Source organism: Eretmochelys imbricata, chromosome 1 (genome assembly GCF_965152235.1).
Source record: "Eretmochelys imbricata isolate rEreImb1 chromosome 1, rEreImb1.hap1, whole genome shotgun sequence".
NCBI classification, from domain to species: Eukaryota; Metazoa; Chordata; order Testudines; family Cheloniidae; genus Eretmochelys; species Eretmochelys imbricata.
In genome coordinates this window covers 6,735,526-6,750,068 of record NC_135572.1, presented here as the reverse complement: position 1 = coordinate 6,750,068, position 14,543 = coordinate 6,735,526, and the positions used below count along the sequence as shown (strand labels likewise).

General features: G+C 46.1%; 1 protein-coding gene and 1 pseudogene across 1 annotated transcript; both read right to left on the bottom strand.

The window, feature by feature from the left end:
• Positions 1–236: 236 nt before the first annotated feature.
• On the bottom strand, positions 237–1,727 carry LOC144278980 (olfactory receptor 52P1-like). The gene is made up of 2 exons (XM_077840385.1): positions 1,682–1,727; positions 237–1,219 (listed from the first exon to the last, which is right to left on the bottom strand). The coding sequence occupies exon 2, from the start codon at positions 1,173–1,175 to the stop codon at positions 237–239; it is 939 nt and encodes a 312-aa protein (XP_077696511.1). The 5' UTR covers positions 1,176–1,219; positions 1,682–1,727.
• A 10,959-nt stretch (positions 1,728–12,686) lies between these two features.
• On the bottom strand, positions 12,687–13,626 carry LOC144259687 (olfactory receptor 52N2-like; annotated as a pseudogene).
• Positions 13,627–14,543: the final 917 nt, after the last annotated feature.

The following is a 14,543-nucleotide window of genomic DNA, read 5'->3' as shown; positions in this document are numbered from 1 at the left end:
GGTCTGGTAGTCACAGTAAGGCTGAATGACAGGTTGTGTGGGGTTGGGAGCTGATGAGTGACATTTGTAAGAGGCCAGGTGATGGTCAGAGAGAGGAAACTTAATGGTGATGTTAGGTGTGAGACTCTGAACTTCCATAATGCTGAGCTCAGCCAAACTAGGAGCAACCTTGATTAATGAGGAATTATCCTTTCCCCGTCTTGTCACACAACTTTGAAGTCAGTGGCCCCCAGTGATCACCTTCTGCAGGTGTATTTACCCACTTTGTCACGAAACTCTTTGGATTTCACACCATAAATGATAGGGTTGAGCATGGGGGGGACAAGGAGATAGAAGTTAGCGAAGGTGACATGTACATAGGAAGCAATTCCTTGACCAAACCGCTGTGTCAGGTAAGAGAAGAGGGTGGGAGTATAAGACATCAGAATCACACAGATGTGGGCGGTGCAGGTGTTGAGGGCTTTCTGGTGGTCTTTCTTGGAGGAGATTCTGAGGACAGCCCTGATGATCAGACCGTAGGACAGTGCAATGAGAATCAGGTCTAACCAGATGACTACAAGTGCAGTCACCAAACCATATGTCCTGTTGACTGTAATGTCCCCACACAACATCTTTGCCACAGCTATGTGCTCACAGTATGTGTGGGGAATAATGTGGTTGGCACAGAATGGCATCCTGCTCAGGAGCAGGGGCAGGGGCAGAATGAAGAGAACAGCTCTTATCAAACCCACAAGACCTAGCTTGGCTATTCGTGCATTGGTGAGGATCGTGGCATATCTCAGAGGGTTACATATGGCAACGTAACGATCGAAGGCCATTGTCACAAGGACAGCTGACTGCATACCAGAAACTGCATGAATGAAGAACATCTGGGTGAGGCAGCCATTCAGAGTAATGCCTTTCAAATTGAACCAAAATATACACAGTGCCTTTGGAATGATAGAGGTAGACATGCCGATATCTGTGAGTGCCAGCATGCAGAGCAGCAGGTACATTGGCTTGTGCAGGTTCTGCTCTTTGCCTACAACAAACAGAACCATGGAATTTCCAAACAGGCCGATAATGTAGAATGTAGAGAAAGGGATGGAAATCCAGATATGGGCAGCTTCCAGGCCTGGGATGCCCATTAGAATAAATGGTGAAGGGTCAGAGGGTGTGAGGTTGAAAGCTGCCATGAGGTGGTCGATGTGTCTATCGGGCTCAGAAATGTTCAAGTTGCCTGTGAAGGGAGAGAAGCACAACAAGGGGTGGGGGAGGTTACATAGTTTATAAGAATTAGTACTTCAATATGTTATAGGTATGAACAATCTAGAAAGGGGTTTGTGCAGTGAGGTGGGAGCATTTACAGGTAGGTTATAGTCAAGTCCAGAGAAGTCCTCAGAGAGAACTAATGAAGCTGGGGGAATGGGCAGCATGATGGCATATACACTTGGATGTCAATAACTGCAACATTTATGCCATTGGAGGGAAACATGTGTACTCCTCAAACATCTTTCGAGGTTCTAATTTGTCTATATGAATTCAGTACAGGGACCTGGGCATCACTGTACACAGCTTTGGGAAGTCCTACTCACAGTGCAAGCATGGCAGAAACTAAGCAAAACATTGGGTTCCAGGAGGAGTGGGACGGGAAATCATACAGAAAATACAATGCCCTGAGATCAGTCAGTCGATTTTTCACCCTCCTCTGGATTTCTCTATGTAGTACTGGGCACTCTTCTCACACAGGGTATTGCAGAACTAGAGGGGTTAATGGAAGGGCAACAGGAATGATCAAGTGCCTGGGGAAACTCTCATATAGAGAGAGATTGATGAGTCTGGGATTGTTACATTACTAAGGAGATGAATAAGAGGGGATATGAGAAAAGTCTATAAATTACTGACTTGTAGAGAGGTTTCAGAGGGATCACTGGTATAGCGTAGATTGAGAATGTGTTTTGCCTGTCTGATAACACAAGATCAAGAGGACATTCAATTAAACTGAAACGTGGCAAATTCAAAACAGATAAATAGAATGCCTTTTCCACTCAATGCCTAATTAGATTGAGGAACACGTTGTCACAAGACATAGTTGGGGCCATGAGCTAAGAAATGATCAGGAAAAGTTGGACATTTACGTGCATAGGAGACTATCTAGTTATAATATTTACAACTAAATAAATATTTTGGAAAGGCTATACCCCCATGTGTTTCTGGACACAAGCCAATTTCTAGCTGGTAGGCATTAGGGGGACACCCTCAGTATGGTCAGGTCATCCTCTCATCTACCCACTACTGGGTTTCTTACACCTTCTTCTGCAGCACCAGGAGCTGTCTCTGTTAGAGAGAGGACAGTGGACTAGATGGACCGTAGATCTGATCCATGATGCTATTCCTATCTTGGAAAGGAGTGAAGTTTCTCTCATGGAAACAGACATTATCCTGCTGGTCTATGACTTTGTGCTCAACAGATGGACACGAAGAACACAAGGGTCTTGCTATTTAGGGCCACAGGCCCGCACCTCTTTTACTTCCTCTCCTTCTTTTGGTGAGACACTTTCTTGCAGGCACCCAGCTTTGCCTGAGACATAATGATGCTGGTCTCTATCATGGGAAGTGCAATGACTCTGAACAAGATTTGGGGGTGTGAAGGGATACTTAGCTAAACATGAGACTCCCAGTGTAACAGTGTGGACAAAAGAGCTAATGCGATCCTGGGGCGATAACTGGGGGAATCTCAAGTAGGAGCAGAGAAATTATTTTGCCTTTGTATCTGGTGCCAATGCACCTGGTACTAGAATCCTGTATCCATTCTTGGTGTCCACAGTTCAAGAAGGAGGGTTCATAGCCAAGCCACAAGAATACGGAAAGAATTAAACACCTGCCTTAGAGTGTTAAGGGGAGACTTGGTCACAGTCTCTAAGTACCTACATGGGGAACCAATATTTAATGTGCACTCTTCAGTCTAGGAGAGGAAGATCTAACACTATCCAAGGGCTGGAAGTTTCAGTTAGACACATTCTGACTGGAGATAAGGTAAACACTTTTCAAATGGTGAGAGTAATTAACCATGGGAAGAATTTTTAAACCAAGATTGGATGTTTCTCTCCAACAATGGGTCTCAGCATTTCCAGACTACTGTATCCCTTTCAGGAGTCTGATTTGTTTTGTGTACTCCAAGTTTCACCTCACCTAAAAACTACTTGTTTACAAAATCAGACATAAAAATACCCAAGTGACACAGCATTCTCTTACTGCAAAATTGCTTACTTTCTAATTTTTTACCATGTACTTATAAAGTAAATAAATTGGAATACAAATATTTTATTTATATTTCGGTGTATAGTATATAGAGCAGTATAAACAAGTCTGTATGAAATATTAGTTTGTGCTGACTTGGCTACTACTTTTCATGTAGCCTGTTGTAAAATTAGGCAACTATCTAGAGGAGTATACCAACTGCCTGGAAGGCCTCTGTGCACCCCTCCCAGTACATAGAATAATAGAATCATAGAATATTAGGGTTGGAAGGGACCTCAGGAGGTCATCTAGTCCAACCCCCTGCTCAAAACAGGACCAATCCCCAACTAAAAGCATCCCAGCCAGGGCTTTGTCAAGCCTGACCTTAAAAATATCTAAGGAAGGAGATTCCACCACCTCCCTTGGTAACGTATTCCAGTGCTTCACCACCCTCCTAGTGAAAAAGTTTTTCCTAATATCCAGCCTAAACCTCCCCAGCTGGAACTTGAGACCATTACTCCTTGTCCTGTCATCTGCTACCACTGAGAACAATCTAGATCCATCCTCTTTGGAACCCCCTTTCAGGTAGTTGAAAGCAGCTATCAAATCCCCCCTCATTCTTCTCTTCTGCAGACTAAATAATCCCAGTCCCCTCAGCCTCTCCTCATAAATCATGTGTTCCAGCCCCCTAGTCATTTTTGTTGCCCTCCGCTGGATGCTTTCCAATTTTTCCACATCCTTCTTGTAGTGTGTGGCCCAAAACTGGACTCGATCTGCTTGCAATGCTCCTACTTATACAGCCCAAAATGCCGTTAACCTTCTTGGCAACAAGGGCACACTGTTGACTCATATCCTGCTTCTCGTCCACTGTAACCCCTAGGTCCTTTTCTGCAGAACTACTGCCTAGCTGCTCGGTCCTAGTCTGTAGCAGTGCATGGGATTCTTCCTTCCTAAGTGTAGGACTCTGCCCTTGTCCTTCTTGAACTTCATCAGATTTCTTTTGGCCCAATCCTCTAATTTGTCTAGGACATGTACCCTTGTTGAGAACCACTGCTCTAAAAGATCTTCTCCAGTTCAAATGTGAATTAAGTCAGGGCAGGTGTCTGGCCTGTGTTATGCAGGAGGTCAGATTACATGATCACAATGGTCCCTTCTGGTCTTGGAATCTACAAACATGTCCTCAGGAGGCAGTTGGAGGCATTTTCCCTGCACGCTCATGCCTGAGCTTACTGAAGGCATTTTTTCTATTCTTGACAGTGGTGAATAGAGCCCTATGGGGAGAAATTCTCCTGTAACTGTGGAGCCTTGGAAATGTTACACTACGTGGGTGTTTCACGAAGCTGCAGGATCCCATGACACACTGCATGGATGAATGTTTTAGGTGAGGAAAAGAATAAGCTGAACCCATAAAATCTCTGCACTGAGGAATGTATGTACAAGCATCACTGTGAATGGCTAACAGAGCTGGCTTAGAAATGGCTGCCAGAGTGTCCTGGATTTAACTGTGGGCCCCAGTGGTCCATTGTTTCAGGCATCTGCCAGTGGCTCCTGCACATGGCAGCTGTATTTATCTAGGCCCTCACATGTCCCAGAGTTTCCAACTCTCCTTGTGAAAACTTCTTCGCTTGTGAGTTGTTCCTGTATAGCAGTCCGCAAAGCTCTATGCGGTGTCTATGGGTGCAACAAGAAAACCTGCAAAGGTGCCCTGGTATTTGCCACTCGTGTGTGAGCATTATTTTGTTGTGCTCGGAAAGTATCTGTAGGAAACTCCGTTTGTGTGGCGGTTCTGGGACCAGGCATGAAAGGGGGATTCCCAAACACGTGGGCCTAGATTTTGCTCTCAGGGAGGCCAGTGTCAATTGGAGTGACCCACTGTAGGAGGAATGTGAGAGCAGAATCTGGCCAGTGTGTGACCCATTCTTGTTGTGAACCCTCTGGTAACTGATACCTGCCACAGAGGCTTTGGCTTCATTTCTTAAGAGGCCAGTGAAGTTGCTGAATTGGAAAACTTGAGCGAGCCAGAGGAAAAATCACACAGCCCCAAAAAGGAAGCTACTGAGACAGATAGAAGGACACAATGAGAGACAAGGAACTGATCTTAAAAGCAAAGATTTGTCTAAACTCTTTCCAATACATTTATAGTTTCAATTTTACCTGGTAAATCCCTTGATGTTTCTGACACTAAACAGTTCAAGTCTCCTTGCTGGTGAATTCCTGCCCAGACGGTTCTTGACTTGAACCCTGGAGCCCTTCCTGAGTCCTCAGCATTAATTTTAATGCAGAAACAGGTTACTCACCGAAATCCCACTCAGCAGAGAGAGGAAATATCCTTACTGTGACAGGAAGATTGAGCCCTGAGAATCAGTGTATGAATCTCATGTCTGACACTCAGCGAGCTGGACAGCATCTTTTATGATTCCCCTGTGCAGTCCCTGCGGACTCTCCAGTTGGCCAGGACTCCCAGACAATTCCCTCGGTTCTGTGAGCAGCGGGAAAAGCAGAAAATAGACCCTGGAGAACTTCGGCTTGAGAGCCTCCCCTGGGACCGAAGAAAATATTCTCGGATAAAAGGGGCTCAGATTGTCAGGGCAAACTGAGTCTTGCAGACTGTTCAACCTAGCAATTGACAATAGGTTCGTTTTTTGTGTGTAGTGTGCTGCCATCTGCACTCTGGGTGGGAATGCTGCCACAACTTACAGGATCGAAAGCCATTTTCAATTGACTGTAGCAGCGTACTGCTGCGTATCACACATCCCCTTGAAATATCCAGTCCATTGGGATCTGAAAAGTCACTGCAACAATGTGGAGGAAAAATGACGTGATCCTGAATTGATGAAAGCTGAAGGGCATGAAAAAGGCTTTCTTCTCCCAGGATTTTGGTATCAAAGCTCTTTGCCAGTATCCCCTTTTGAGGTCTAAAGTGAATATATATCAGGCAGCTCAGACTATGCTAATATTTCAGCTACTCTCTGAATCGGGTAAGCATCAAATTCAATACTGTTTTGATCTTTCAGAAATCAATGCAGAAATGGGTGGTGTTGTTCTGCATCAGAACTAGTACCATGGGATTTCTCCACCCACTCTGTGATTCCTTCACCACTCCCAGGGCCAAAATGACCTGCAGTTCATCTCACATGGTGTCCCACATTTTAGGAGTGAATAGCTTTGGAGTTTCCCTATTCTGTTGCCCTGGGGCCATTGCACTATGGTGGTATTTTAGGTAGGTGTGCCCTGATGGGGTAAGAACACAGTGGTAAAGGAATCAAACAACGGCTACATCTGGATCATTTCTTTGGGCTACAGTCCCGCCTCCATGCTTGTGTGATGGGTGCCTGGGGGCCTAATTTGGACTCTGGAAGTATGAGTGTGATGGGTTGTCAACCCCGGAGTTCACTCTGGGAGCCGTGGGAACTGCTGTATCTCTCTAACCACTCAGCTGGGCTTCCCCTTGTTCACCGTGCTTTTCTGATGTTTCAGACTCTCCAGGCCTTGTTACCACCCAACACCACAGCAGATGTCACCACACACTGTCTCATTAAGATCACCAGTCTTTTTAAGATCTTAAGCTTAGTATGCATTTGTCATGGGTTGGACCGGCTGGGATGTCATCTGGTGTGCTGAGATAACACTGAGTCAGCCTATTCTGTCAGCCTGGGCCCTTTCTTACCTGGTCTTGCTGGGCCAGGCTCACTAGCCTCTTCCAGCCAAGCACACAGATAGGGTTACACCCAGCTGCACAGAGAGACAGAGATCTGCTCTGGGAAGGCTCAGTTTATGGTACTTGCTACAGCACCCAGATGTCCACCTCCCTTGGGGTACACACCCAAAATAATATTAAATTTCCCTCTTCCCTCAATATGGACGAGAATATGCACGACTTCTCAACCCCCCCCCATTAGAAATCACATAAACTGGGTTATATTATAAACCAGTAATAAATTTATTAACTATAACAGGTGTTTTTAGTAAACAAAGCAGGCAAACTAAGCTTAATATACTTTAAAAACAGGTTACAAAATATAAATTCTCACCCTAAATGTTATTTTAGGCAGGTTGCAAAGTTTTGGGGGTTCAAAATTCCAGTTATATTCCTTTTCAGACTGGACCCCTTGCCTTCCCTTCAGGTGGCTCTTGCAGTCTTTCTTCTTGGGCAGACAGACGTGGAGGGGAGGAGCCCTGTTTGCTTTCCTCCCCACCCTTAAATAGGATTTACAAAGGTGGGAATCCTTTGTCTCCCAGGAAGGTGGTGGAATCTCCATCTTTAAAGATTTTTAAGGCCCAGCATTGACTATGCTGTGGGGGGGATCAACCAGCAGGAAGTTTGAGCTGCTGAGAAGGCCACCCTCTTCCCAAAAGTTATGCCCTCTTAGGAGTCTGTTTCCAGGCATGACCGGCTCTGTACAGACCAGGGAGTGGAGTCCTGAAGGGAACGTCTCACAACAGGGCCCTATGGACAGTGGGCTGGAGTGAAGAATTAAGTCAATCTTAATCATAACAGAGAAACCAGTCACTTTCTGACAGTGGGGAGGGGAGAACTTTCACTGCATGTAAGAGAGCGGTATGATTGCTCAGAGCTCCAGTATGAAACTGGAGAAAAAGACTGTTGAGAGTTTTTGGGTTAAGTTTAGAAGCAAGAGTAACAAGGGTGATGTCGTGCTGGGCATCTGCTATAGGTCACCAGACCAGGAGGAGGAGGTAGAGGAAGCGTTCTTCGGACAACTAGCAGAAGTTTCCAAATCACAGACCCTGTTTCTCATGAGGGACTTCAATCACGCTGACATCTGCTGGAAGAGCAATACAGACAATCCAGGAAGTTTTGGAGAGTGTTCTGGACAATTTCCTGGTACAAGTGCTGGAGAAATCAATTAAGTAAGTCAAGCACCTCTTGACATGCTGCTCACAAACAGGAAGAATTGGTAGGGGAAGTAGAAGTGAGTTGTAACTTGGGCAACTTGCTAGCAAAAATACTGTGGAATACATGGAGCAGGTCCTCAAGGAAACCATTTTGAAACACTTGGAGGAGAGGAAGGTGATCAAGAACAGTCAACGTGGATTCACCAAAGGCAAGTCATGCTTGACCAACATGATTGCCTTCTATGATGAGATAAAGGGCTCTGTGGATATGGGGAAAGCAGTGGACGTGATATATCTTTGAATTTAGTAACACTTTTGATATAGTCTCCCAGAGTATTCTTGCCAGCAAGTTAAAGTATTGGCTGGATGAATGGACTATAGAGTGGATAGAAAGCTGTCTAGATCATCGGGGTCAACAGGTAGTGATTCATTGATCAATGTCTAATTGGCAGCCAGTGTCAGCATAGTGCCCAGAAGTCATTCCTGGGGCCATTTTTGTTCAACATCTTCATTAATGATCTGGAGGATGGTGTGGATTGCACCCTCAGCAAGTTTGCAGATGACACTAAGCTGAGAGGAGAGGTAGATACGCTGGAGGGCTGCGATAGGGTCCAGAGTGACCTAGACAAATTAAAGGATTGGGCCAAAAGAAATTTGATGAGGTTCAATGAGCACAAGTGCAGAGTCCTGAAATTAGGATGGAAGAATTCCAAGAACTGCTACAGGCTGGGGACCGACACGCTAAACGGCTGTTCTGCAGAAAAGGGCCCGGGGAATACAGTGGACGCAAAGCTGGATATTAGTCAAGAGTGTTCCATCGTTGCCGAGAAGGCTAATGATGTACTGGGTTGTATTAGTAGCAGCATTGCCAACAGATCAAGGGAAGTGATTATTCCCCTCTACTCGGCACTAGTGAGGCCATACCTGGAGTATTGTGCCCAGTTTTGGGGCCCCCACTCCACAAGGGATATGGACAAATAGGAGAGAGTCCAGCAGAGGGCAACAAAAATGATTATGGGGCTGGGGCACATGACTTACGAGGAGAGGCTGAGGGAACAGGGCTTATTTAGTCTGCAGAAGAGAAGAGTGAGGGGGGATTTGATAGCAGCCTCCAACTACCTGAAGGGGGGCTCCAAAGAGGATGGAGCTCAGCTGTTCTCAGTGGTAGCAGATAACAGAACAAGGAGCAATGGTCTCAAATTGTGGTGGGAGAGGTCTAGGTTAGATATTAGGAAACACTATTTCTCTAGGAGGGTGGTGAAGCACTGGAATGCATTACCTGGGGAGCTGGTTTCCATCCTTAGAAGTATTTAAGGCCTAACTTGACAAAGTCCTGGCTGGGATGATTTAGTTGGAGTTGGTCCTGCTTTGAGCAGTTGTTTGGACTGGACTGAGGTGTCTTCCAACTCCAAACTTCTATGAATCTATGCTCCCATCTCTGGTAGTCCCTGTCATGGCTGCCACTTGCTGTAGCTGCTCCCCCCTCCCTGGGCTGTGGGGCCTCCAGTCCTCCTGGGCTCCAGATAGTCCTTTCCCACCTTACATGGTAGTAGCACAGCCAGGTCTCGTCCCTTTACAACAGGTCTCCCCCCTCAGATCGTGCACAGTTCATCTGTTGGCTCTTGCCCTCTCTTTTTCTCTGGCAGTCTTCCTATTCACCCTTTCCTCTGGCTTCCCTCTGAGGGTCAATTCACCTATGGGCAGGGAGACACCACAGATAGGTGTCTGTTCACAGTCATAGATTCATAGATATTTAGGTCAGAAGGGACCATTATGATCATCTAGTCTGACCTCCTGCACAACGCAGGCCACAGAATTTCACCCACCACTCCTACAAAAAAAACCTCACACCTATATCTGTGCTATTGAAGTCCTCAAATTGTAGTTTAAAGACCTCAAGGAGCAGAGAATCCTCCAGCAAGTCTGATCCTCACACATCCCAAACCCCAGTGGCGATAGAGTATTACTAAAAGTTGGAGGGCCACAAGGCCCTGTCCCCTCCGTGTTCCTGTCCCTAACCCTCCTTTTCCCCTCAATACCCCTCATCGGCCAAGTTGGAAACCAGATCTGTGTTGGAGGGCCTGGGCCTCTGGGGGTGGGGATGGGGGCCAAAAGCAGCCTCCAACACATGTCCCTGCCCCTGGAAAGCCCTGTTCAGAGATGATGGAAGGTGTCCGGTTCCCCAGAGATGCCCGCCTGGCTCTTATACTGACCCGCCTCTGGCTTCCGACCTGGCCTGGACGTAGGACCTCAGTGGCGGAAGAGTGGTAAGAGCTGCCTGGGGTTGGCAGCTTTGGGGAGCTGTGGACCCTCCATCTGCCCGAGGCGGGGAGGGGCAGGGGGGAAGGCTATGGGCATGGGGCTTCTCTTGTCCCCCCCCATCCCCACAGCTGCCCAGGGTCCTGGGCTGCTTTCACCTGGCCTGGGCTCCACCTTCTGGCCTGGCCAGGGGCATAACCTCAGAGTGAAGAGGAAGGGCAGAGGTTCAGACATGTGGCAAAAAGCATATTGATCAAGCCCGTCCACTCTCAAAAGTGGGAGAGTCATGGTCCCTTCTCTGCACCCCCCACCCCACCATCTGGTGCTCCAGCAAAAGTCTCCAGCCTGCTCTGCAGTGATACCGCAGGTCAGATACCTGCTCTGGCAATGGCCACACGCCCTCGGGCTCTAGGTGGCAGGAACCTTCTCCCCAGCATCTGCCCTTCCATCAGATTCATGCCCTTCTGAGTCCAGCCTTCAAAGCCCTCCTGTCGAGCAACCTCTCCCTGTGATGGTCCCTCTGCATATAAGCTCCTTACCTTGCTCTTCCCAGATGCTCTTTGTTCTCAGCTCCCCTGTTACTTGTGTTGCGGCTAGCATCCACTATCCTGGCTCTGGCCCTGCAGTTCCCTGCTATACTTTTGCCCTGGCTCCCACACTGCCCCAAATCCTGGCTCTGGTCTGCTACTGCTCCCCACCTCTGCCTTCTTCATCAGTGCTGCTGCTCTGCCTCAGTCCCAGCTCTGCCTTCTGGGCTGTTTTTCTGGACCCTCTGGTCTGGGGATGACAGATTTCTACTACATTCATAGCCCAATATCACTTAAAAACTAACCTGATAATAGTCCAATGCACTTCTTTCAGCAAAGGGGTTTTTTTTTAAATTAACACATTCATGTATACATCAAGTAACAAATGCAAACTTTAATTAGATACCTAGTACAGATTTGATATTTATTTTAAAAAAAAACTACAAGGCACAGCAGGACTTTGTCCACATTAGCAACAAAGCTATGCAATGACAATCAAATTCCAAAGCCCCCTACTGGTACTTTTATCCCGGTTGAGGACTGATAAATGTTTAAAACATTACAATAGCCCAAAAGGAGCCCACAATGTATGTAGTACAAAAACAACAATAAAATTATTATGGTATTTATTTCTAATGGCATTCAGTGTTGGGAGTCAAAGTTCAAATTTTGTCTTGAAAATAAATGATGGCTTTGCGTTTGCCGATGGTTCACTGGCCTCATATTGAGGACAACCATGCTGAGCAGTTTTATATTGAAGCTGAAAAACACATGGGTGCCACTGGGGACAAAGACTTTATTGAACTTTGCTTGTTTGCTCTTTAGTTGCTGTCCCTACCTTTTAGCAACACTGCAGTTGAAAGACTGTTTTCTCAGATGAACGAGAAAAAAAACATGTGTTTGAGAACTTCAACCCAAAACTGCTCAACTTGGGTGTCCTGAGTATGAGGCCAGTGAACCATCGACAAAACTCTCCACTGAAACTCCAGTTGTCCAAGGTGTTCACAAACCAATGCTAAAAATGAGATATTAGCCAATCTAGTTCGTGCAGGGCTGAGTGCAGTAGAAGGACTTAGTACTGCAAGCAATTCAGTCACCTAGATGTTTGGTGATAATCCCTGTTTCAGAAACTCCAACATGAAATTTCGACACCTACTCTTGATGTCTTTGACAATGGAAAAGGTTAGTGTGTGTTTTGAAAGTTCCAGCTGAAAGCAACTAAAAAATTGCCTGCACAAAGTGGTAAGTAATGTGACTCAAAGGCAATATCATAGTTTAACACATCAGTCTGGTTCAAAAACACAGTTTCACACCTCTCATCAACAAGTTCTAGAAGAATGTCCTCAGTTCCCACAGTAAATTTTGCTCACTGGATAGCTGTATATATGATTTAAAAAGTTCAGCATTGTAGCTTCTTACTTTGTCTTTGGTGATCTAACAGTCTGGTTCATCAGTGTAGCTTCACTTTGTCGAACTGATCAAGAACCCTGTTCAGAGAGGGACTAATGGAAACCCACCCTACATCAGAAAGTTGCAATATCTTCTGGTAGTCTGGTAGTCACAGAAAGGCCAAGTGACGGGGTGAGTGTGTGGGGGCTGGTGGGTGACAATGAAAGCAGTCAGGTGATGGTCAGAGAGAGGGAACTCAACAATGAAGAGAGCAGTGCTTAGTGATGGAGGGATAAGATGTTAGGTGTGAGGAGCTTCTCAGACTCTGAACTTCCATAATGCTGAGCTCAGCCAAACTGGGACAGAGCACCCTTGATTAGTGAGGAGATATCCTTTCCCCTCTTATCACACAGCTTTAAAGTCAGTGGCCCCCGGCAATCAACTTCTGCAGCTGTATTTGCCCACTTTGTCACGAAGCTCTTTGGTTTTGACCCCATAAATGATAGGGTTGAGCATGGCAGGCACAAGGAGATAGAAGTTAGCGAAGGTGACGTGTACATGGGAAGCAAGTCCTTGACCAAACCTTTGTGTCAGGTAGGAGAAGAGACAGGGAATATAAGACATCAGAATAATACAGATGTGAGCGGTGCAGGTGTTAAGGGCTTTCTGGTGGTCTTTCTTGGAGGAGATTCTGAGGACAGTCCTGATGATCAGACCATAGGACAGCACAATGAGCATCAGGTCTAACCAGATGACTACAAGAGCTGTCACCAAACCATATGTCCCTGTTGACTGTGGTATCCCCACATGACATCTTTGCCACAGCTATGTGCTCACAGTATGTGTGGGGGATAATGTGGTTGCCACAGAATGGCATCCTGCTCAGGAGCAGGGGCATGGGCGCAATGAAGAGAACAGCCCTTATCAAACCCACAAGACCTAGCTTATCTATTCATGCATTGGTGAGTATGGTGGCGTATCTTAGAGGGTTGCATATGGCAACATAGCGATCAAAGGCCATTGTCACAAGTATGGATGGGTGCAACACAGTAACCATGTGAAGGAAGAACATCTGGGTGAGGCAGCCACCCACAGTAATGCCTTTCAAATTGAACCAAAATATACAAAGTGCCTTTGGAATGACGGAGGTAGACATGCCGATATCTGTGAGTGCCAGCATGCAGAGCAGCCGGTACATTGGCTTGTGCAGGGTCTGCTCTTTTCCTACAACAAACAGAACCATACAATTTCCAAACAGGCTGATAATGTAGAACATAGAGAAAGGGATGGAAATCTAGACATAGGCAGCTTCCAGGCCTGGGATGCCCATTAGGATAAATGGGGAAGGGTCAGAGGGGGTGAGGTTGAAACCTGCCATGAGGTGGCTGAGGCGTTGACCAGGTTCAGAAATGCTCAAGGTGCCTGTGAAGGGAGAGAAGCACAGTGAGGGGGGTTACACATCTGACAACAAATAGTATGGTAAATATTTTATAGTTATTAATAATCTAGAAATGGGGGTGAACAGTGAGGTGGGGACATTTGCTTATGGCACCAGATTATTTAGGTCATATTCAAGGAAAGAGAAGTCCTCAGAGGGAGATATCTAAGCCAGGTGAATGGGTGGCATGATGACCGATGAACTTCAATGTAAATATCTTCAGTATGTATGCCTTTTAGAGGGAAAAGCTTGAGGTCCTCAAACACTTTACGTGGTTCTAATTTAATTGTATGAATTCAGTACAAGACACGGTACACAGCTTTGTGAAACCCTAATCACAGTGCAAGCAGAAACTAAGAAAAACATTGTGTCGAAGAAGAATGGGATGGGGAATCATACAGAAAATACAATGCCATGAGATCAGCTAGTCTATGTTTCACTCTCCTCTAGACTCCTCTGTGAGGTACGGTGCACCCTTCTCACACGGGGTATTGAAGAACTAGAGGGATTCAGGGAAGGGCCGTGAGAATGATCAAGGGCCTGGTTAAACTCTCATACAGAGAGAAAAGTTGAAAAGACTGGAATTGTTACCTTACAAAGGAGATAAAAAAGAGGGATATGAGAAAAGTCTATAAATTACTGACTGGTAGAGAGTTTTCAGGGGGATGACTGGCAGAGAGTAGATAAAGAATGTGTTCTCCCTCTCTGACAACACAAGACTATCCATTTACAATACTTACAGCGAAATAAATATTTTGGAAAGCCTATACGCCAATGTGGTTCAGGGAACCAGTCAATCTCTAGCTGTTAGGCATTAGGGTGACACCCTCAGGATGGTTAAGGCATCCCCTATCAAC